Below are 25,778 nucleotides of genomic sequence, written 5' to 3'. Positions count from 1 at the left end.
AGGATTTTGTTACACAAGCACAGTTGATTCAATTGTAGATGATCTGACAGCTACTGTGCAATTAAATGTTTTTTGCCAGTGTGCCCTCTCCCCCAGTACACACATGTGGACCACCCAGATAAGCACAATGATTTCCCACAAAGCTATTCTGATTCTGATCATCTTTTGTGATACACTTTCCACTTGTAATAGTCCACACTACCATTCACTTTTAATAGGAATTTCTGCAGCAATATTGCTTTGTATTTTGTGAATGTGCTTTGGTGGAGCTCCCTTGTTCTAGAGCTACTCCTGTGAGAAGGAGCTGCGTGCACACAGGAAAAGCAGAAAGGCAAACTTCATTTCTCTATTTCACAAATACCTTAGGTGAGTACTGCATTTTGATAAAGTATTGGAGATCTTCACCATATTTAAAGGCACCCAAAAACTACATAAATATGAAATTAATGGAAGTTATTCAGTATAATTACAAGTGTGTTTGAATTGCATCAGAAACAGAGTACAGGGGAGTGCAAAGGAGCAGGGTACAGCCATCATACCTGACAGGGAGCTTGCTCTTCCCTGCAGTCCGAACACACTAATTATTCTCATATATTTGGGCTTCATTCTACTTGCTATCATTTGTGACAGACTCACCTTGCACTTGCTTGTTTTGATTTCATCACATAAGAAAGACCAGCTATCCCAGGTTCTAGGGGACCTTGACAGATAATTAAAAATGCCTCTCTAATTAAGAGAAAAATAATAACAGATGACAACTTTGCTCCACAAACAAGCCATTCCACAGAGTTTCTACTTCCCTACAGAAATCCCATAATAAAATAATTGCCATCCAATTTTTGAAAGTTTTGAAAAAAACCCCAACCCATCCCACTTCACTTCCCACACAAACTCATTGCCCAGACTGATGATTTACAGAATTTATTCAAAGTAAATATATTCCTCCTTACAAGTACTGGCAAACCCTTACCATGAGTGCCCCTCCTTCACCACACCTACAGAATACAGCAGAGGAAAGACATGATTGTTATGTAGGAATGTCCTAAGCTACCTGAAGCTTTTTATCGTTTTAAACCATGTTTAGATCTTAGGTTCTGACCTCCTCCCATGGAGCTGGAACACATTTTAAGTCACCTGCCACTGCCACATTCCTGGGGCCCCTCCTGTCACAGCAGCTTCAAGGCTGTTCTGTACAGTTTCAGCTTCGAGTCAAGTGCAAAACTGAAACAAATATTTCATATTTTGCCTGAACAAAGTTTCCAAGCAAAGCCACAGAGAAGGAACACAGGCCTGTAGTTCCTCTCTGTTTTCACCCACCAGTGTTTCCAGAGATCTGGAACAGGGCATGGTGAAGGCTGTGCACAAATTCTTGAGGAGCCCCTGCAACACTCCCACAGAGAGGCATTAATGAGCTTTAGTATAATGGAGGATCAAGCCCTGTGCTCTGTGCTTCAAGAAGCAGAAAATATTAAATACTCTGGTATTGCATCTTCAAATTTCTTTTTCTAAACATTAAGACAAATACAATTTTGGCAAGCTCTAAGTTTAAAATAGTATATTTTTCTTTCACGAGAACAGTACATCTTAACTTCCAGTCTAATAAAAAAATTATGATCATTTTTGTGGATATTTTAAATGTAGCAAGTTACTATTCACAGACTTTTAACTGTAGTCACCTGTACATACACTGCACTCTCAAGGGAAGCCATACAACACAATAAAAGCTGTGATATGATGCATTTTCAGCAGTGAAATATCCTGGATAAATCACCAATTTCCTCCTATATTACAGCAGATATCCAAAAAGAGGTTAAAAATATCCTTTAAAATATACTTAAACACTGAAGAAATTTTGTATTGCTCCCTGGTTTGCACAACAAGCCAAAAGACATCAAGCCCCTTGCTGCTCCCACATTTGGGACCCGACCAACGACTGAGCATGGCCTGAGCCAGGGACTCTTTGAAGGATCACAGTTACACAGAATTGTTTCCTCTTTATTTCCTTCAGCTGACCTCTGGTATCACCCAGGGGACATCTGAGGAGTTGTGTGTGTGTTGTTCAACTCCCCCAGCAAGGACAAATTTTCAACAAAATTTCTGATGTCACCTCTTTTTGCAAATGAGCCTTTTAGTTCTCCTTTATCAACTCTCTCCACATTTGGCTGCTTGCAAAGGAGGTGTTGTACAAATCACTTGGATTTTCATTCCTTGAACCCCTTGCTCCTTACCCAATCCCAAATATCCAATGTAGTTTATCCTCCCCCATCTGGGCAATATCTTCATTTCCAGCAGCCCTGGTGCCTCCTGCTGTCGTTTGGGAGGCACAGTTTCAGACAGGCCTTTAATTCTTTTGAACATTCCCATAATATGGACCCAAATCCTGACAAGTTTGTTTGAGTACAATTGAAATTTCTCTCTAATTAATTAATTTTAAGAGAAACAAAAAAGAAAATAAAGGCAAGCAAAACTAACTGAAAGTCTTTTGTTTCTATTTTACATCAACAAAGACACATTTTCATCATGCTGGTCTTATTGGTTGACCAGTTGGCTGATGTGCTCTGAAAATCCTGTTATTTCCTCTTAAAATGATGATAGATAAAAAATCCTGACATGGTATTGCAGTTACCATAGAACTGTCACTGAGGCACTAATTCCAGTCCATAGAGAAGCAGGAATAAAAGAAAAGAAAGAACACAGAGGCTGGAATGAAAATACACACAGAATTTTCAACAAGCTTTAAAACACTGAAAAAAATAAACAAGCAATTTAAAATTTCTTCAGCAATTTTTGCTGGATACAAATTTCACTGCAACTTCAGCACCTCTTGGGTGCTTTTTCTCTGGCAGGCCTTACAGTCTGGCAGGTCTCAGTGGTGGTGGCTGTGGCAGGTGAGGCAAAAGAGCTGACACCTCTGCCTGGTGGACTGACTGCACCTGTGCTCAAAGCAGGACTGACATTACATGTCCCCATCCCAAATAACAGCTTTATATTCAATTCCATCCACTGGAGATGTCAGCAAGGGAAACAAGGTTATGTGGCAGCAGCTACCATATTTTACCTATCTATATAAATACATTTAAACACGTGGGAAATAAGGTTAGGGGAATGACCTTGAGGTATGGACTTTTAGGCTAGTAACCCTCACATAACTTCAGCTTGAACACTGAAAGTGAGAGGAAAAACAGTGCATGATACCAACACATCTACTCTAAACATCCAGGGGAAAGAATTAAAGCTGTTATGTGCAGTAACACAGCCCCTGTCTGTGAACTGGGAATGCTTTTGTAGTGAGCTGCCTCACAGAGCAGACTAGCTTCTTAATAACTGGATGTTGGGAGAATTGAAGCAAAACTTTTATCTTTACTATTAAATCTCCCTTTTCAGTCACTAAGCTCCCTATGAAACAGCATAACAATGCTCCTATTAGGTAAGCAAGGGACAGAGGGGATGCAAATCCCCACTGAATTAACGTGCCTGCTCCTGAGTCAGCGATGGGCCTTCCAGCCTCGACCTTGCCAATCAGCATGTCTGGTTTTCCCCATTTCCCAATGGCACAGGGCTCATCTCTCTGAAGAAATCAACCCCAGTCTATGGCACCTCTCCAAATTAGCACCACAAACCAGGGTGGGTTTTAATGACAAATTAGCATTGCTAGAGAGTGTCCATCTTTTGATCACTTCCAGGATATTTAAACGAAGCAGTTTAAGAAGGTGGCCCTATAAAGTATAGGGCTAGTCTGTATCATCAGCCAGTGAGATGAAGGCACCTACCACTGGCTCCTTGCCAGTTTTGGTTAGCAGAATCAGGGAATGAACTTGGGATCCCTGTGTGAATAGATGCTAATGCATCGGTGAAAGGTCATCAAAGCAGTCAGACTCCACATCCTGCAGAGGTGCTGGAGCCTCTCATTCCACTGCTATCTTTTGTCCCCATCCGGTTTACCTAATAGATGATCCTAACAATTCACATTGGCAGTCCTTTGTAGTGTAATGAACACTGTGTGGTCTGATGAATGCAACCACTGCACAGAAAACGTCAGTTCTTTCATTAAGAAAACCTTCCCAAGTTCATTGTATTGAACCAGCGCTCCAGCTATTAGGCTGATACATGACACAGTCAATTCCAGTTACACTTTAAGTGACTATTCATGTTCAGTGAATTCAATTTTTAAAGCTAATTTATATATGTTTAGTTATTTACATGAATGCACATTTCTTCTAACTTACATGCCTTTTTCTGAGCTTTCTGTTAATAATGGGGGGAGTGAGGGAAACAATATTTGCCAGCAGATCCTGAAAAGCTGGAATAACTGATGGAAAAGACACTGAAAAGCAAATAAGCAGCTTTCTGAGAATATACTTGAATAGCTCTCCAAATTACTTGTTGGTAAAAAGAATTGCAGTGAGTACATCTATTAATGTTAAATAAAATATTTGCATTATTTTTAAAATTACTTGTTATTTCACATTTATGTTTGAGAACCCATTTTCTGATATACAGTACCTCCTTTTATGTATAATACTACAATTAGTGGCATGTAAACTTTTAAAGCAGGTAATTAAAAAAATTAAACTATTGCTGCTACTGAACAGAAAACATCAGTTCTTTCATTAAGGAAACCTTCCCAAGTTCATAGTATTGAACCCAGGCTCCAGCTATTAAGCTATGTGATGACACAGTCAATGTCTGCTATAGTATCAATTCAATTTAAGCATTTTTATTATTAGATGCCTTTCTGTAGTTTCTTTTAACTGACTTTGTTTATTGATAATTATAAGAGGACCATTGGTTCCAAAAGATAGGCATAATTTCATTACACAAATCCTCTGCAGTTCACAGTAGCTGCAGCTTTTCTGTACAGATCATGCTAAAGTCTCTGAAGCCTTTAGAGTGTGCAGAGATCATGATACAGTTCTCTAGAAATAAAAAAAAAAATACCATTTCTTACTGCATCATTTGGATATTAAAAAACAGAAATCCAGCTTTCCATCCACATATTCAAAAATACCAGGCTGTTGACTTCTTTTGAAATATATTTCAAAAAATGTTTCCATTAATGTGGATTTGTTTTAAATTAAACTATCAGGCCTACTTTCCTGCATTGAAAAAAAAAATATTATAGCTTGACTTTCCTGGCTTAACATACTTATGTACTAAAGCTCTAAGGTTTGGGAAATAAAAATACCTTTCTTAATACTGCATTTCATAAGAAAAATCACAATTATTGGATGCAGGGACTTTGTGGCTTGATTTTGCAAGCGGAGAAGGGGGATGCCCTTCAAAGTTAGAGGGTAATCATTATTGACCTTGTGCATTCAAGATAGCATAGCAGGTTTCTATATAAAGAAACTTGCAGAGAGGTCATTGAAAGCACTGGTGAAGAGGCATAAAAAAGGAGACAGGACAGAATACAGCCTCGGTTAAGCAAGTTAAAAAATTAACTATAAACAGACTTGGGAATTGAATACAAAAACAAAAGAACATTTTCTTTCCAAGTGTCATGCAAATTTATGGCTCTGTATTAAATGTTCATTATCAGATAAGTAGCCTTTACAATGTAATGATTAACTTTTATAGGTTCTGCAAAGTTTTTTTTCTCCTCTTTCCCTACACACAGCCTGAGCACTTCTGGAGTGTTGAACAAAGGGGCACATGCTTAGGGCTGGCTCCCAGCAGGCAGGAATTAGGATTTTGGACTTCCTTGCTTTACTCATTCACAGGGTGTCTGCTAATCTGTCTGTGTTTGAATTTACCTGTCTGCAAAATAGGTACAATAAAACCAGCAGACATCTCCCCAGGGTTATATGACACTTAGTTTGGCACTTCAAAAAGCACACTTAGCAGAGCATTTTGAAATCATTGAATGAAAAGCATTATGTAATGAAAAATAAATTACTTCTGTATGATGAGGTTGTTTGGAAAATGTTCAGGCAAAATGCTCTGGATAGGAATATTAAAACATCTGGGATACACAATGGATAGGTTTAGTATGTTTTTTTCGTTCAAACTAAACTTTAAAATACACTGCAACACAAAAAAGGTCCCACTCCCATTTAATTAAATCGTCATTATTATTATAAGTATTAACATATTTTCTTTTCCTCTCTAGATGAAGAATACAGAAATTGAAAGAGAAACAGAAACATTTAGACTGAGACCTTATTTTTATTTCTATAAACAGAGAAGGCACAAACTTGCTAACTTTTCTATGACTTGTGCTATTTTTCTTCAACCTACAGCTTCACGATGGCTCTCTAAATTTGCCCTGGTTAGGCAAAACTCCCTTTTCTATTGGGTCTTTCACCTCCAGAACAGCAGCCTACCATGCAGGCAGGAGGCTGCAATCTCAATGCACTGATACCCTCCACTAGAAAGAGTCAATCATTTTCACTGATAGGTGCCCACAATGTCCCTGGAACAATCCACTCGCATGACTCTCCTGCCCCTCCAGCTTCCCCTCCCCTGGCAGCTGATAGCACACAGCTTCCCAAAATATGCTTCATTTTCAAGGGATAGATTTATTACAGCCCTGTTATCACATTCAAACCCTTCCTGAAAAGATAAAAATAAGAAAGACCTTACAAGAAGATGTTGTAGCAACAGCTAAATCATAAATGTTTGATAAGGAATGGCTAAATCCAGACAAATAACTGTTCAATCCCACTTTGTATTAGGCAGATAAAGTCATACAGGAAATCAGTGTGATCTATTGAAATGAAAAAAAGTCCAGCTTAGGGACTATATGGTATTATAGAATATGTGACATTATAAATGGGCTGCTTCCATAAGTGCTATACAATGAGAAGTTGCATAGTTTTTATTTATTTTTGTGCTTATGAATGTAAAAGCAGGATGTGAAAGTCACTGTTTGTCAACAGGGCAAATGTGGGCCACAGCGAATAGGTATTTATAACCTTTTTATTTTCCCACTCTTGAAGGGAATACATAATCCTTTCTAGGGATAAAAGGATCTTCAGTCACCCACTAGCCCAGGGCTCCTTTTTAGCACAGGCTGACAGATGTGCTAAAATTATAAGCGAAGTGTTGTGATGTTGACTCCTAAAGCAGCGATCATTAAGGTTGAAATTAGTATCCCCTCCCAGCCATTCAAATGCTGAGAAGTTCTGACACCAGGCGTAATTGGACAACTTTACCTAGTGGGGATAGCACCACATTTTATCCTACTGACTTCTTTCTGCCTTTTTCATCCCTGCTCCAATTTAAATGAAGCAAAACAACTTTTTATACATCTTTCACTTACACAAAACAAAACAAAAATCTGCTTATGCAGAAAGACATCTCAAAAGCAGACATATGAGTTCACAACTACATATACAAGTAGTATTGTTTAAGGCTATACTATTTCAGCTGACAACAGTATTTTAAATAACATGCAGTTTAAAAAGAGACTGAAGGAAAATATAAACAGATGTCCTAATATGTATTAGCATATGCTGAGAGAAATTTCATTTGAAAATGTAAAATACACTTCACTTGCTATATGTTCTAATTAGTTACATGCAGTGTTAACATACTTTAATCTTCTGAAGTAAAAGGTTCCCCTGAACTGGATTTATGTATACCTGGATATATTTCTAGCAAGTGTAGCAGTTGCTAAATGGCAGTAAGTGCTAAAAGATATAAGCAATCCACACAATTAGATTTCAGGTCATTTAGATCAGTGTGAACTAGAAAAACATGTTAATGTGCTATACACACTGCCACTTCCTCCCATACTGCTGAGTTTGACACATTAACTAATGGACCATCACCTGATAAATACTGGATATGTGTGGATGAATAAAGTACTAAATTGTCTCCATTGGCTCAGACCAAGATTTTGACAATGACACAAACCCAGCAGTGCTGAGGCACTGTTGCACTATTCTTGTGCTGTGTGCCTAAAGAATAAAGCCTATGATTTTACACAGTTTATCTAATAGACCTTCCTTCTTTAGTTTATGGGAAAAACTTAGATGGAGCTCAAGGCCCACACTATAACATAAAGCATGGGGAAGCTGAGTGTGAAACCTGACCAGTGTGTTAAAAGAAAATCAAATCCAGTGTTTGTGAACATGTAACACTTTGCTACTGAGTTAGATTAAATTCCTAAAGGCTGACAAGCACATCTATTTCTGGCATGAACAAAGAATGTGTTAATGCTGGGGCTCTCACAGAGCCCTGTACATTGAGTCACCAGCTCCCACAACCCCACTAAGCCTCGTCCCTCATCTTTCAGCTGAACTCTGCATTTTGCTTCATCTACATTGGGTTCCTGCCCATCTCTACTGATGCCCTACATCCCAAAACTTCCACCACATTACCTGGCTGCCCATCACACACACACATCAGGCTGCTGGAGATTTATTGGGCTGATGCACAAATCCTTCTTTAATGAAGGACAGGAGAAAGGTGAATGTGCACAGCCATGTTGTGCCTTGGCCCTGCAGCTGAGGTGGTGGGGGCTGAACTGATTGAGGGTTTTGATCTTTAGTGACTCATCCTCAAGACAGTCAGGGGCCCACAACTTTCTGTCCCTTGCTGTTCAACATTACTGACAATAGGGTTTCTCACACTGAAAATCAGCTGACCCAGCCAGGTCAGCCTTTTCCAAAATGCTTTCTCCCAATTTCCAGGCCACTCAGGACTTCAGGATAGGCTGCATGGGTGCTGTGCAAAGAACAAGGGAAAGATCCCTGCATCTTGCTTTGGAAGACATGCTTGCCTGTTCATCTTGTAATTAAGTTCTTTGACTTGTTTCCACAATCTCTCTAAAAATGTGTTTGGTCAGCTCCCCTTCTGTAAATTCCTCCAGTGTTACCCACCAGACCTCTGGAGTGGCCATCACTGATACCCCATCAGAACTTACTTCTCATGCATGCTCTATTTCTAGATTTGTGTTCTTATCTATTTCTGTCTGGTTTGTTGCCAAGTTTTTGTTTTTTTTTTTTTTTAACTGCAAGGCTTTTACCCAACACACACACAAGAAGGTCCAACCTACAATTACCTCACCTCTTTTCTCTCTGCCCCTACACACATTATGCTGAGCATCTTTGCTAGAAAACTTGCTTTTCCACAAAAAATTCATCCTTTCTTCCTCTAATACTGTAGTCTGTCTATAGAGACTCTTCAGTTTAATCCAGCTTATCCTGCTTCACTATCAACATGTCTACACTCACCCTAGATCGACTTCAAGATAGTCATTTTCATTGATGACTTCCTAAATTTTCAAACAAGCATTTTCATGCTTTCTTTTATTCTGCTTACAGATCTGCCCACAAGCACTTGCAGTATTATCTCATTATCTTTCTTCATAATCCACGTTAAAAATCTCCTTTTCATTGGTATCTGATCTTTTCTTTGGCATCAGAAAAATATCATGCCTAAAACCAGGGCCTACCATATTGATTAATATTATCTCATTATACGCTTGTTCTTTTTATCTATCTGTATCTCTGACTTTTGATTAACACTTAAATTTTAAACAGCACGGACATGGAACAATCTTTTTTGGTTGATTTTGCATATTTATTAATATGGCTGGGTCCTTATCTGTGACTAACAATCTAGACACTGCACTAGCAATAATTATCATCATCTTGTTGTTCCTTCTTTGTTGATATATAAGCATGTAAACTGGATTTTGTTTTCTGAGTAAGACTGCCAGGGATGATTGTTAGGAGCTCTGCTTGAAGAAGAAACTCAGGTGCTTTTAGTAATCATTTTCAAACTAAGGGTTGTACTCATTTGGGGTTTTTTAATGGAAATTAGGGATGGGAAAATTTTCAGTGTAACTGTCAGGAAAAAATGGCTTGGAAAGTAATAATTAGAATTACTTTCTGTTCTGTTGTCAGATAAGCAGCATGCACATTAATTTTTTTTTTTTTTTTTTAGCAAACATATTGTAAGAAAGTAAAAGAAAAACAAACTGCAAATTGTGCTTGTATCTGTTTCAACAAGGACACATGAGCATAATGCACCAAAGTGACAGTCAGGCTCCACGTGAGACAATGTGAAATGGGAACTCCCTGAGACAAAGCTCCCAAGGATGAGAGTTCAAATGCCAAAGAATCCTACTTAACAAGGGAAGCACCAGTGTTCTTCTCCCAAATCTTCATGAATTGGACATATTAAATCATGTAGCCTGATGCCAGCACAGGATTAAATTCTAATACCTTGGCATGCCCTAATTCTATTAGTAGGGAATGAAAGGGGAACAGAACATGCAAACATTACCATGACTGTATAAACTGCATCTTTATTTGGAATGGGAATTCTTTTAAGGATGTCTGAAGCTCTGGTTTTCTTGCACAAAATCTGGGGTGTGAATCTGAAGAATTAGAGAAAGGGCAGAAAACCTTGAAAACAAGCTGATTGCAACAGTGCTGTCAAGCAGAAAGGGAAAATGCAAATGAAATAGACATTTTCTAAATATAGTTTAATTTATAAATAGGACTTCACATCACAGATTTGTTTATCCTCATTTGGTGATAATTGTTCACAGCAGAATATATCAGAAAATTCTATAATAGGAACTACAGCCAGGAAATGTTAAATAATTAATCACCCTCCCAGCCACTTGCATTTCTGTTGATATAAATGACCGTATAATTCCAAACCCAATTATCACTACTTAGCCATTCCATTTTGTAGTTAAAATCCCACAAAATTAAAGTGCATCAATTGTTAATGGTAATAGACCAGACAAGGGATTAAAGATTATTTTAATGTTTATTTCCTGTCAGGAGGTTTTTTTGGCAGGAAGCACTATAGACAAAAGGCTACATTAAGATGAGATTCATACAATGTATTTAAATCTACTAACTTCTAAAAGCCTTATGGTATAATTACTTGTTTAATCTACTTGTTCCCTGAAGATACCAATGGGGGTTTATCAAGCCAACTTTAGTATATCTGCTTCATAGAAACCAAAACATTCTATTTAACTTTAACTGCAAACAGCAGTCGAGTTTACCATAAATGCAATTCTAACAACAAACTTGAAAAAATGAATGAACTATGTAAAAAATATAAGGGGAATCAGTTTTGTTTTGTTTTTTTTTTTCATATTCTGCTTGGTTTATCTCCTGTTACTTCTGGCACTGTATGCTTTTGCATACAAGATTTGGTCCTTGTATCCACACTTTAAACAATCTTTAATACCAAATTTTAATTTAATTTTAAAACTTTAATACCAATAGAAGTTCATTAATTACACAAACTCCTTTTACTTGCCACAAAATGATGACTCTTGTCCACTCTTCAGGAAAGCATTTATGCTCATGTGTTTATATAGAGACACCACTTAGTTTATTACTTTGCTGTCTTAAAATGTTTTTATCATTAGGCATTGTCAACAAAACTGACAAAAGTACTTTATTGCATTAGCACAGTGACTAGAATTCTGTAGAACTGTGTGTGAGGGCCTAAGGGTGTGGGGAAGGAGCCTTAGAGTTCACTGTTCCAGTGGGCAGAAGGAGTAGGCTGAATTTTATGCACTTCAAAAGGTTATTCACGTGTATAAATGCAGAGAGGTATCCATAACTTGGGTCTGCTGGGATGGAACCATCAGATCTGGAGCAAGCAATAACTGTGCTGGTTATTTCTGGCTTACACTCACATCACCCTGCACACAACCTCATTCATCTCATTCTATCTCTTTTCTATATAAACAGAAATCTACATATGGACTAAATAGGAAAACTGAGAAGGAAATGTTTGTGTTCTTGTGTTCCCTGCCCACTCAGCAACGTTATCCACTCATCCAAAACCTATGAACAACTTAGAGCACAGGAACATTACAGTACTTTTTATCCACATTTATTCTTTTTCTCCAGGAAACCCTTGTCCTGCATTTACCAAATGACATAACACACTAAATCATGACATAACACAGTGCATAAATCACTTCATACTGGGACAATGACAGATTTGGTTCTGTGCCTGTTTCAAACATTTCCTTGGGTGTACATTCACTGTTTGCCTAAAGTTAACTCTCATTATTCCTCCTCTCTCCTCTTTACAGGTGAGGAAGCCAGCAGGGACAGGTCTGTGGCACGGACACTCCTGTGCAGTCACAAGAAAGAGCTTCACAGCCCAAGAGATTGCTCAGGAGGGCAGTGAAGAAGCTCCTTTCCAAAACCAGGATCCCCAGCAATGACATCACTAATTTGCAAGCAGTGAGTTAATTACATGCCCAGTGGGGTTAATAACTCAGCTTCCATCAGACACAGGTATTAAGGAAGAAGCTTCTAACTGAGACCCATGAACTAACGTTCATCCTGGAGCCCCAGTTGCTACAAGACATTATATTGGGTATGATTGCTACAGGAGATTATATTGGGCATAAAGGAACACTGCAGAATTAAAACTGGCATGTCAGGAAATTCTCCCTTGCTTTGCTTTGCTTGGTATGCACCCCCACCAAAAAAAAAAAAAAAAAAAAAAAAAAAAAAAAAAAAAAAAAAAAAACAGAACACTCACAACAAAGTTCAGAGTCCATATCTCTTCTCTTCTGAGATTTGTGAGAGCAAGTAGACATGGTACAGAAACCCATTCCATAACCTTTCACCAACATAAAATTTACTGTGAATAAGGCCCTAGAACTCTATGCTTAGCTCTGATTTAAACCTGCAAACACGAACCTCCCAAGAACATTTCCATCCCAATAAATACCTCCTCATGACATGACATGCTAATCATCTGGGTCCTAGGGGAGATTAAATACCCCAACCACAAGCAAGCTCCACCACAACACTCACCAGGACAGGATCTGGCCCAAAGTTATTTTATTTAGCAGGTTTAAGGTGCTGTTTAAGTTAAAAACACACCAGGCATCCCAGTTTCTCTCCCCTGAACATTTCTGCTGTGGCAAAGAGCAAAGCAGGTTTGGCTTTCGAGAGTGAAAATTCCCCTGTAATTTTCTTTAGTATTCAAGACTTTATCAATGAGAAGAATTAATCTAACTCACAAAAACGAGACTTCCTTCAGAACTCTAATGTTCTGTATCTTTTATTTTTAAATTGCAGCATTAATAATGGTCTCAGCAGCAAGTGGAGAAAACGTATGAAATATGTGCCCTCTTTATAGATTTCCTGTTTCTGCAATTGCACTTGAAAAATGGCAGTGCTCTGCCATCTGAAGCTTCCAGTTTGTTTAACTCCAAGCAAAAGACAATTAAACAACTTACAGTACATGGTCATGAGACTCTAATTGCTCACCAGTGCTCCTTGTTGGGTCAGCTGATACAATGAGCAGAAGCTTTTTCACTTTTCTACCCCTGCAAGACCACCAGAGGATCCTGACTATGGCAATGGCCTCGTGCTGAGAAGAAAATATTTCACCAACAAAAAAAAATTTCCACAGGATTCTTGAGATGCTGAGTTAGCACAGAGTAAAAGGAAGAGACTCCATGCTGGACAAGTGTCTAGAAGGACAGAACATCCTCTTATCATTTTTTCTTAGAAGTCAAAGAATTAATATTTTTCTTTTTGTTTTGTTTTCTCATAGTTTCTTAAAATTCTTCCATTTACTAGAAACTTTTTTTTCCATGATTACTGCAAGCAAAGTTATATCCTGAATCTATATATCTTAGGTTATCCTCTTCAACACAGAAATCTTATGTAAAAATTGATGTATCAGTGTTTTAATAGGGAGTGATAAACACTTGAAGAGTGGAAGTTCAGGTGACCAACAAAGATAAATTGAGCTTTTCAAATCCTGCTCTTGGTAGAAATCATTCTGAAAACAGACTGAGTTCCATTTGAGAGGTATTCAATGCACTTGTGTTTTTACTCTCAAAGCCATTCTCAGAGCTGTCCTATTTTCACATTTGTAGACAACAGACTCATAGATGTGACCTTCACAGACCAGTGTCTGCTCTATCATTAATGATGCCTTCTACTGCAGGCTGAAATAAGAGAAAAAAACTTAGCTCACCAATATACATCTGAAATATTGTAGTTCTCAGTCTAGCACACTCTCAGGACTATGTGTTATCCACATCAAAGACAAAAACACATCATTAGTATCATCTGCTGTAATGGCAGTGCAAGGGAATTCATATTAGTGGTTGCTTAATGGTAATCATGGTAGAATCTTGGCATTAATATGAGGAATATTAATTTTCCAGTACATAAAAGCACAAATGACACCTACATCTCTATGCAAAGCCAGCTCAAATCAATTGCCTAAATGAAATTTAATTCAAGATTCTTGGTATACCAACACAGACACAGAATTCTGTCTCCATCAACAAGATGAACAGGAAAACAATATACCTGACATCATGTGTTATTCCCTAGTGATTCTTTTGGTGTTTTTTGGTATATAAAAAACCCTACCAGGTCTTTTAATGAATGCAAAAATAGAACACAGACAATATATACAGTGATAAAATAATGCCTGGACAATAGAGCTGAAGAGCAAAAGGATTATGAAAGAAATTACTGGGGAGGGAATAAAACTTTTAACATGATTATGATATTGTATTCTTATTAATATATGTACTGGGGACTAAAATAATTTTTAACTTTCAGTCTAACAAAATTGGTTTTGTGGATTTCTTTTTTTTTTGACAGTACAAGTAAATTATTGTATATAACCTCATAATCATTACCACCACAATACTGTGAATATTACTCAAATGCCAGAGCACATTTCTCAGTGCATTGTGTCTCACTGACCTCGTGATCAAGTTTGCTCAGTTTGCTGACTAAAAGAATGTTCTCTGGGTTTGTTTTTGCTTTTCTAAATAACTGCTAGCTGTACAAATTCATTATGGAACCAGAATAAAATCCAGCCCATTCTTCCATAGCTGTGTTGCCTTAGCATCACCAAAGGAAATAAAACACATTTTAGTTACTAAGGTGACCAGTTACCACAGTGATTCCACACAGGACTAAGATCCAGTAAGATAAAAGCTCCTGGTTTTATGTGGTAATCCTCCTGCCTAGAAGTGTCTATTGAGAGGCAGCACACAGGAAAGAGCAGGAAGTAACATAATTTATTCAGCAAGAGCACTATGGGGCACAAGTGCTGAGAAATGGCTTTCGCACACCCCTCCTGGCTAATTTTACATTGAAATAAAATTTACTCTTGAATATCAAATATTTATTCCATTTTTCATACTCTTCTCTTTTCCTCCTTCTCATATTTATTTACTTTATAAACATTTGAAATTTATTTTTGCTGGATAAATAAATTAAAATATGAGGAACGTTTAAACAGACAAAAGGCTCCGGGAGTTTTGCTACTGGCAAAAGGAGAAATGCTCCTGGATGTAATGAGTCAACTGCCAACATGGAAATCTGGCAGAATTCCTGCATTTTAGAATCATGGGATGTATGACTTCACCTTAGTGTATGCAGGTTTTTCTTACAAGGTTGATTCTGCAGGTTTTATGCAGTTGGCTTTCCCTTTTTCCTATTGTCATGCCTCAAACTATTACAAGTTCATCAATAATAACCTACTGACAGCTTTCCCACCTCTTTTACCAGTCAGTGAAGTTACAAATATACCAGGTTGTCAAGAAGATACACACTGTAAAACAAACAAATTCCTGGGCATCCTCCGATTCAAACCATGAATTCATTTAAGTTCAACTCAGTGTGTTTTATTCAGCAGAGTAGGTAGTAAAATCTTCTTTTAGCCCAGAAGACTTTATTTTATAATTCCTTCACCTGGGATTCCAGGAAATGTTAAGATGTTAACTATCTGACAGAGTTCACATCAGTGACAAGTAGTTTATTACAGCACAGCTTTTATTCCCCCATTTCAGGGGACATGGACTTCAGATGAAAAGGTGGAATAATTCTTGCCTCAGTGTGTAAAATCAAGATCAATTTAGTAACCCACTCCTCTAATACCATATGTGCAGAGAAATAATTTAGACTCCTAGTTAATTTGAGTATTGAACTGAAATTCTGCAGCTGCTTTCTGCCAGTCCTGAAAACAGAAATTAATTTCAATGACCAAGGCTCTTGGAGTGCTGCTCTGTCAGGTAATTAGTCATCGTCTTCTGCTACTCAGGGTCCATCACTGTGCTAATCCATACATAAACCCCAGTATTCCCCCAGTCACTCACAATCTAAAGAGCTGTTTAACTACCTATTTCTCCCATTCAGTCCTACCCCAGATATCAGCTGCAAAATGAGCATTCTTTCATGTTTAGCTTTCTTCCTACTATTTACTGCCAGCAGAATTAATGCAACTGATTTACATTTTCTTTTTTCTGTTTGATCAAGTCTGCTGTTGATTAAGTAGAGCTTAAGGGAAAAAATTATACTCCTGCAGTTTTCCTACTTGACTTGCCAGTTTATTAATGAAAGAAGCAAGGATATTGATGGCCCAGAAACTACAAGTGCAGCAATTAAAGGATATGTCCTTCCAAGCTTCTAATTAAAAAAGAGTTCTTTTGTATTAAAAGATATAGTTTAGTGTCATATTTATATCTAATTCTCACTTTGACTCTTTTGCATTATTATTTTTTTTCTATTTATTCTTTTTAAACGGAAATCTACTGGGAAAACTTAGATCAGGCAGAATAAAGAAACTTTCCCTGACAACCATTTCTGGAAGCTTTGTTCCCAAACAACAGCCTTAGTGATAAAACATCAAAAACAACTCCACCTCCCCCAAATCCTTACAACAGTGAAATACCCACTGACACATACCACTCAGAAGGCAACTCTTTAATATTTTTAACTTGTGTAAATTGGCAGAGTTTGCCCAACTCAGATTCAAGGAAACTGAAGATTTTTTTATACCAGTCCTTTTGGATATATTAAGATAATGAGACTGTTCCCTCCTCCTAATATCTTCTAGTTACTATTTAAATTCTAGATTCACTTTTTTCATGTCAGGTATTTAAAAGAATGATCTCACAGAGGTTCTTCATGCTTCTTATCTAGACTGATTTTTTGAATTCTTCCTTCAGAGGCACCTGAAACCATAATATTGCCAGTATTTTATTACTCTGCTGAGTCAGTCCCTTGCACATTAATGGCATTCTTTCAACATCAGAACACAAATAGATAAAGAAATTACTCCTGTTTCTGTCTGTTTTTTGGTGTCATCTAAAAAAAATCAACACAAGTCTGACATGTTCTGCCTGACTTAAACTGCATGGATTGACTCTCCAGCACCTACCTGTGTGCTGAGGACTGAGTTCAAGAATCATGAAATCACAGAATGGTTTGGCTTGAAAGGGTCCTTAAAGATTATCCAGTTCCACCCCCTGCAACGGGCAGGGACACCTTCCACTGTCCCAGGTTTCTCCAAGTCCCATCCAGCCTGGCCTTGGACACGTCCAGGGATCCAGGGGCAGCCACAGCTTCTCTGGGCAACCTGTGCCAGGGCCTTGCCACCCTCATAGCAAAGAATTTCTCCCTAATATGTAATCTAAATTTACTCTCTGTCAGTTTGAAGCACCCTGCCTGCCCCACGTTAAAACATCCGGCACACAACTCAAAGCACGTCTCCATCTGCATACCAGGTACCTCTCCCAGATTCCCACACAGCAATTACTCCTCTCATTTAGCTACTAGATGTTCTGAAATCCCTGAGAAATTCTATTAAAAAATAAGCCCAATATAAAAATCATTATCTAGCATCCCATACAAGTAACGACAGGTTCTTAAAGCATTGCTGTTCCCTGCGCTGATGTTCCACAAAGGAAGAGAAGTAAAATATCTTTCTGTTCCTGGCCTCTGCTCCTCAGAGCCCAGAGTGGTGAGAACTGCTGTGATCAGATTAGGCAGGTAATCTTGTGTATGATCAAATTCCCAGAGGGCAGCGATAGCTGTGTATTTAAGGACAGTAAGCTTTTCTTAAAAGAGGTACCAAAGTGAATCACAAAATTTCCCAGAGCTCCCAGCTGGACAAAACAGCAGTAAACAAGATGATTCTTCCTCAGGGCTAACAGAGTTAGCAACGCTGCTCTCAGGACAGGTTGTGTCATCCACAATATCACTGCCCACATTTCTCCTTGAGCCATCCCAGACCTGTATCTTTCTGTTTGCCCATTAACCTGAAAAAAACCTTGTGGAGAAGGGGCGGGGAGCTGTTCTAAGGGACCTTTTGTACTAGAAATTTCTCAATCACTTCCAGTTTAAAGGTGACTTCCTAGAAATGGTGACCCTCACAAGTACCACTTGAACGACACAGGAGCTTTAATCTTTTCCAGTGGAATCGGAAGCTCTTATCTCTCCACTGACCCTTTTTCCCCTCTAGCCTTACACTCTTGGCACCATTGAAAAGTCAGAACCATTAAGTTGGTGTCAAGTGGCTGTGCTATTCATATTCTGTTATAGTCAATGACAATTAACAGTGCCATTCAGAAAAGCCAGGTACTGTATTACACAATTGGAAAATTGATCTTATCTGAGGCTCAAAAAACAGCAATGTTCAGACCTTAACTCAGAGGCAAAAAAAAAAAAAAAAAAAAAAAAAAAAAAAGAAAGGGGGAAAGTGCTGCCTGACCTCAGGGTCACAGCAAACAGCCACGTTCAAGGCTCAGAAACAACCTGAAGAAGCGCCCAAATCTCTGTGTGAATATAAACTCTGATTTTTATCATCAAGCACAGTGATGTTAGAAAGAAGAGTACAAATTCAACTGAACGCTTGATGATCACCTTCAAAGCTGTTATTGCAGGCAAAATGCAACATCTTAGCATTGCTGACACATCAGAAAACCACGGTGTGTGTCAGTTCCCAGCCCTTTGCAGCGCACACCCACAGGCAAGAGCCCAGCACCTACAGCGAAATCCTCATTTCTAGCACCTGCACTGAACATCTATTCTCATGAATGTTTTTCCTAGAAATGAGCACAGGCACATTTTTCTACTAATGAATTACTGTGTGGCTACAAAAGGAGAGGATTAACAAATAACTCTCTACTTTGGACAGTGAGACTGTTTTCCTCTCTCAGTGAATCTCAGCATTAACTGCAACCCAGTACAATAGTTGATTACCGCTGAGCCTATCTGCTTTAAAGCACAGGGGGAATTTTACATAGCAAAACTCAATTAGCTCACTTGAGTTTAACTAAAGCACCTGGGCTAAAACCTTGCCATACAAAGGATGCATCCTAGAGTCAGGAACAGCACTTGGCACTGTTCCTCCATGCCACGTGCCCAAGGACATTGGCTTTTAGCAGGATCCAAACCCAGAGCAAGTGCTCTTGCATCAGTAAACGATTATGTCACTTATATTCCCCAAACAAGCACTCACTAACCCTCTAAATGACCTATCAAATCCACATTCTGAAGCAGACTGCAAAATCTGTAGTCACTTAGTTTAAGCAATATCTGGAATACTTTGCAACTAGATGGGGAAAAAATAAAAAACAAGCCCATAACAAATATTCTTGCATTTCAAATGCCAAGTTCTAAAACCCAATGGTTGCACAGGTTGATGGAAGGAATGTTCCATTACATGCAATTCTGCCTCAGGCTGCTGCTTTCCAGGCCAAGACCAGAGAAGCTCTTCCTGCACCTGGGTCCCTCTAAGATGTCCTGAGCCTCTGTGATGAATTCAGGTGTCTTTGCTTTTCCCCTCCTTTCACTCTAAATATGAAGTGTCTTCAGTAAATACTGGAGATTAAGGACTTACACAAACAACTCTGGAGACACATGTTCAAATCCATCCTAGTGGAAAAAGTGCTAGTCCCAACTCCACCTTTGGAAGGGAAGAACTTGTATTCTACCAGATGTTTCACCTGATGCCAAGTTTTCCTGGGGAATTAGGAACAGGTTGAATACAGAAATCATCTCTGTCTGTTCATCATTTTCCTTCACAGAATACAATAAAAAAATATCAGCTAGCTTCAGTTCTCTGGGAAAAAAAAATCTCCTATTGGTGCCTTAATGAAAAACATAGAATGGGCTCAAAGCCACTATAGTTATACTTAAAAATCAATACTCCCTATTGGTCTTATAATTTGTGTCCCAAATACCTGCTTTAAAATGTGCACAAGCCACAAAACAAAAGCTAGGGGCTTTATATCTCAGATTTTTGAATTTTTTGTATTGTTTCAATATTTGCAAAGCCGTGTGAGATGTTCTATAGGATTCTCTGCCTGACAGTGGGAGTCTATTCTGTATTTTATTTCTTTTATTGAGAGGTGGAATAAAATTCCCCAACTGCTCCAGTGCAATTAAAATTACTTTTATTCATACAGTTACCTCTATGGTCACCATAAACATTCCACAGTACTAATCCTTTTAGGCCCTGATCCAGCAAAGCACTTTACTGTCTCTTATTCTTAAAATTACAAGTCTCCCTACTGATTTTAATACAGTTATATTAGGGATGAACTTGGCCTACTATAGCAAAAATAATGTTAAAAATACAGTTTAAAAAACAAGCAAGGAAATGGAAAGCCTAAGAGACTTCAATATTTCTCTGGTTTAAAGTAAGACATTACCACTGTGCATTTGAGTACAGTCCAAGAGCGAGCTATTTTTGTACAGTTGGGCCAATGCAGGTAACGAGCCTTTCTGTATTAGAGATGCATTGATTTCAGATCTGGATGGTTTCAATAAGCTCCTTACACCCAAATGTTACAAGGACAGGGACATTAAAATGTCAATTACATAAATAAATCTGTAAGTATCAATAAATGCCCAAAATAAAATAAACCCCTTCACTCTAAGAGGCTTTGCAGCTGATGCACTGTAAAACAATAAGAAAACCATCACAATTTGCATTTTTATAGCTACATTCATCAATAGCTCAAATATTTATCACAAATACTAACCCACCATTGGTAGGAACTGTAAGATGTTGTTTTCCTGCTTTGACTGCAGAGACACCAAACCATGGCTGGACATTTGTCTACAGCCAAAGCTTTTTAAACTGCATTAAATACTCACTGCCTTTGCGTACTTCTTTCTGCCTTGTTTTTGCTGGTGCAAGAATTTATCTGAGCATGCAATGAACTGGATCAGGAAACTAATCTGACTGAAATATAAACCATGGAAAAGTGCTGACTTTAATGAGGAGGGATGTTCAGGGAAGCAGGAGCCTGAGACCGCTTGAGATAGCACTGCCCCAAAATAAATGTACATCAAACTGCATATCCTGAGGCACAGAGCAGCAGCCAGAAACAGAACCATGCATTTCACCCATTTATCCACATAAGCCATGGGAGGACACTGGGATCACAGCCACAAAATAGATTGGGGACATGTCTTGAGTGGCTTCAGAGCACGGGTTCTGATCACCATGGAGGGACAACAAAATTTCATTTGCCATGAGTGGCTGAATACCCCAAGCAAGATAACTACATAAAAGGATTTTCCAGTAACTTCCAGATTGTCTCTCCAGCCTTCCCAACTGGCTCTCAACAATATTTTAAAGTGTGTGCTTTACCACCATTTAAAGCAGTGCACATGAGAGATACTGAATACATTAGGTAAATGAATTCCAGTGGACACTGTGAAGGGAATAATGCCCTCCTATTTGGGTTATCCTGCACTGCAATAAAAGTGGGGGTTTCTTCAGTCAAGGTGCTGCAGTAACCCAAGTGATAGCCACATTACACTTATAAAAGACAACTTTAAGAAAGATCTTAGTGCAATAAAAGTGAGGATTTTTTTTCCCTTGGCATCCCAGCTTGCCATAGAAATGAGTGAGTTGCTGAATTTCTGCCAAGTATAGATGGTTCAGCATGCTATTAGATTAGTCTGTTTATACAGAAACAGCCAAAAATAGGAAACACACAGAAGCTATTAAAGATATTGTCCTGTGAGGGAAATATTTGAATGGTTTTGTTACTGCAACTGGGAAATAAGATATGAGTTAGTATTAATGTGATAAAGAAGTTAATGTGTTCTAAAGCAAACAGTTAGTTTCTTCAGCTTGTTTCTGAGTTGACAATAAAATAAATGTACAGACAATTATGTAGGGTTGGATGAGCCTGCAAGTAAGTGTATCCAGCTTAAAGCTCAGTGCTGCCAGTGGGTTAGAATTGAAACTCTGTTATCAAGTAATGATATGCTAACCCCAGGTAGTCTTCATAGAAAATGGATGATTCAAAATGCCACACATCACTGAGCTGGTGGGAGAATGGTCAATAGTGTTTAAGCTATTTCAACCAGTCAAAGAGAATTTCATAGAAAAGTTCCTTCACCTTGACCATTTTACAGTGGAGTTCCAAAATTCTTCTCACTTTTGATATAGCCTGATGAAAAATAAAAATACCTTGAGTATTGTACTGTATTTTGTTTTGGTTTATTTTTAATCAGGACAGCAGCAATATTTCATAGTGGATGGTGCCAGCAGAGAGAAATTTGTCCCATATGTGACACTGAGCATTTCTTCCTAAACACAGCCATGCACAACCCTGATACCCTGACCTCCTTTTCCCTCCTTTTTCCACATATTAACAAACCTAATTCTTTAAATACTCCAATGGCTTTAATCTTCTAACACACATAAACAAGGGAACAGGTTATTATATTGTATTTATAATATTTCTGTGTGCAAATAGAAGATGTACATTTTTTTTTCTCAAGTTACACACTTCTACAAACCCGAAGACCACACATGTCATTCCTTAAGGGCCAACACATTTGACCAGTGAAGGAGAAAAAGTCCAAAGCTGAATGACTCCCACTGAGAAATGCCCCTCTGTGGTACCTTGTTTTTTTATGGTAAGAGTGCCTGGGGCCAAGCCAAGCACCTTCCCTGATGTTAGGTCACTTTTTAGGACACGAGAAGAAGAGCAGCACCTCCTGAAAACGCACATGGAAACTTACTCCAGTGAATGCAGCAAAACCTTTGCCAGTACACAGAGACATTTGGTTAGCAGGAGCCTCACGAATTCTACACCAGGGGCTCATTTCCAGAGGGAGTGGAAAACTGGCCTCAAGTAATTTAGCCTGTGTTATGTATATACAAAGATTAGGCACAGTATTTCGAACAGGAAGCAGCTGCAGAAATTCTGTCAAGGTACCACAATTAAATGCATTTACACTGCAGAGACTAAAAAATGGAGGTGGTATAATGAGACTTACAGCAAAATTTAAGAACACTGTAATAACTTGCAGCCAGGTCTTGGAGCTGGGCTTTTCCCTGGACACATCTACTCAAAACCAAGTCAAGCTGTTACATCAACAAGCCTACAGACTTCTTTGAGGCCTCAGCTGAAATTTATTTCTGGGATAAGTGTATCTTTCCATTCAACCCCACAGAAACCAGGCTTGTTTATTATTCCTTGAGCCTAATTTCTTACTTCAGGCAATAGGAAGGAGTTACATGTTCCCTGACACCAAACAGATAAGCACAATGGTGTTGCCTTGCTGAAGAGGACCCTCCAAAACGGGGGGATAAAGGCAGTTTCCCTCCTCTGTGAACACAAAGTCCATTTCTAGGGTGGAAATTGGAGCTGGAGAATAAATTTCCAACATCCTTTCAGTGCTACGACAATGTGATCCCAACCTGAAGAGTTGAGAGCATATTCTGCATTTCCACACACACATATTACTACTTGTGTTTAAAGCATAGATTGTTCTTGTTTAGATAGAACTCTGGAGTCTCTACCAACAAACAAATTCAATTTATCACTTGTTATGATTGTGCATGAGGCATCTGTATTTTTTCAATGGCATAATGTAACAGCAGAGCCACAGCAGCTACTCTGCAATGGAACAGCCACAGGAAATTTAATGTGCCTCAGAGATGCATGGGAGGTTCAAAAATAGAGAACTTCCTTTTTCAGTAAAGGGACAAAGTAACAGAAAAATCGAGTAATATGGTTCTGCTTGGAATTGAAAGAAGAAAAAGGAGGGAGGTGAGTTTTCCTGGCCGCATGTCTCAAACCAAATGGATGTTTTTTAAACAAAGCACCTAACTTGCTTTGTTTCATTTTCAGGCTGTGCTGCCTGAGCAAGACAACGGAAAAGTTTAATCTCTAAAACATGAGTGCCGAAAATAAATGCATTAGAAAATACCAAGCCAAAGCTATACTGGTGACACAAATGTGAAAAATGGAATTGAAATAAACTGTGCCAGAAATCTATTTCTAAAAATATGTCTTTACACTAGTGATATTTATAAATTTGACATACTCTAAAATTTAGCTCACTAAAGATTATTTCTATGCAAATATGCATTTCTCAAACCCCGTAAGCGTGCGAAAAATCCAAAACACATTTCTTGAAAATCAATTTCTGTGCAGTACAAATGTATCAAGTTAGAGGCAGCATGCTGATAAATATTAAAAAGGTCTACATTGTGCAAAATGAAAACTTATAACAGGACACAGTGGTGCTGTGCAGTACGTAGAGGTTCAGAGAGAACATGAAACAGCCCCACGGTTTCAAAAGGACTCTGTGGTCTGACATTAGTCATTTTGGTTCTGATAAAGGATGTTGTAGAAGGTGCTGCCCACATTATGCAAATCACTAACCACTTAATTTCCTTCCCAAGTGGTAAAGCTCAAGCGTTTTCCCTGAACATACACTGCTCATTTTCTTGTAACTCTGTGGTTTCTTTTCAATAGCCTGTGAATGCCAGCAAGTAAGAAGACAGCAGTAAGAAACTAAGAGGTTACTCAGTGATTCCAAAAGTTATAGGAATGCTTTTTAGATACAGATCTGAACATAAACTCTAGACATTCATAAAGCATTTTTACTTCTAATAATACCCCATTAGCTGCTTCAATTTCAATATACTTGGAACAGTCTTTCTCTCTCTCCCCTGCCACCTCATATTCCAAGAATTAAATATAGTTTACTCCTGGGCCATTTCTAGCATGAAATTCTCTTAAAAAGAAATTTTACTCTTCTAAACGTGATATGCAACAAATTACATGTTATTTTTTACAGCAGCTAAGTCTGTGTTTGAAAATATTTCAGGCAGAAACTATTGTGATCGACAAATAATCCAGTTCAATGATTCCTACAAAAGTCTCACTTCTTTTCTCTTAAAATGTACTGTCTGCTGCTACAAAAACCTATTTGAAAAAAAAATCTAAATGAAACAAAAAATGGCCAGTACTGAATAATCTTTCTTATTAATAAAAAATTCCAAAATATTTCTTAGAATTCATGGTTAAAAAGCAAAAACATCATCTTGGGAAAAGGCACCTAGAAAAACAGGAAAGTGTCCTGCTCAAATATGTTCTTATAATTACTGACATTATCCAAAATATGCAGTTTCTAAGCAGATTCACGTTAGTTGTCACTGGAACACCCCTAATTTAACCACTACCCAAAACAATGAATTATCTTCTTGCCAGAACAGTACCTGACACAAATGCTGAATGTTGCCAACATAAGTATACCTGAGTTTTAAAAGAGACACGTAAACAGATGGTGTAACATGAATATTTCTATCCAAAGCAGCAGGACTTCATGAAGTGTCCCCATAAAGATGCTCCAAGCAAAAGACCCTTTTCCCTTCCCCACAGAGGTTAAATATGACAATTTAGAATCCTCATCTTTCAGAGGTCAAGGAGCAATTACTACTGTTAATTATGATTATTGTTGTTATTGTAAAACTTCTGGCTGAATGTTAACAAGCAAATTCAAAGCACTATCAAAGAAATAAAAGCTTATAAAGCACTTTTGCAAATGCACTGGTCATAGCAAAAAAAAAAAAAAATCCACTGATCTTTTTTTCAGCAGTTCCTTTGATACTGACAGTGTGTATGGATATAATATTAATCACAACATTCTGCACCAGGATGGCTAGAAAAGGATACTCATTTGATGAAACAATTATTTATTGTAAAGCCAGCAATTTAAATAATTGTGCCTGTTCCTGTGTGTGTG

General features: G+C 38.1%; 1 protein-coding gene across 3 annotated transcripts in view; it reads right to left on the bottom strand.

Moving 5' to 3' along the window:
* Positions 1-25,778, bottom strand: part of WWOX (WW domain containing oxidoreductase) — a 484,843-nt gene that overhangs the window by 253,080 nt on the left and 205,985 nt on the right. Inside the window, exon 9 of one of the 3 annotated variants that reach the window (XM_053953288.1) lies at positions 10,244-10,330. The exons of the other annotated variants lie outside the window; for them this stretch is intronic. Within the exon in view, the coding sequence (XP_053809263.1) occupies positions 10,280-10,330 (51 nt within the window). The 3' untranslated portion in view covers positions 10,244-10,279. Of the gene's footprint in view, positions 1-10,243; positions 10,331-25,778 lie in introns of those variants that run through there. 3 annotated transcript variants of the gene reach the window in all.

This window comes from Vidua chalybeata, chromosome 11, assembly GCF_026979565.1.
Source record: "Vidua chalybeata isolate OUT-0048 chromosome 11, bVidCha1 merged haplotype, whole genome shotgun sequence".
Classification (NCBI taxonomy): Eukaryota; Metazoa; Chordata; class Aves; order Passeriformes; family Viduidae; genus Vidua; species Vidua chalybeata.
This window is presented reverse-complemented; position numbering and strand designations above follow the sequence as displayed.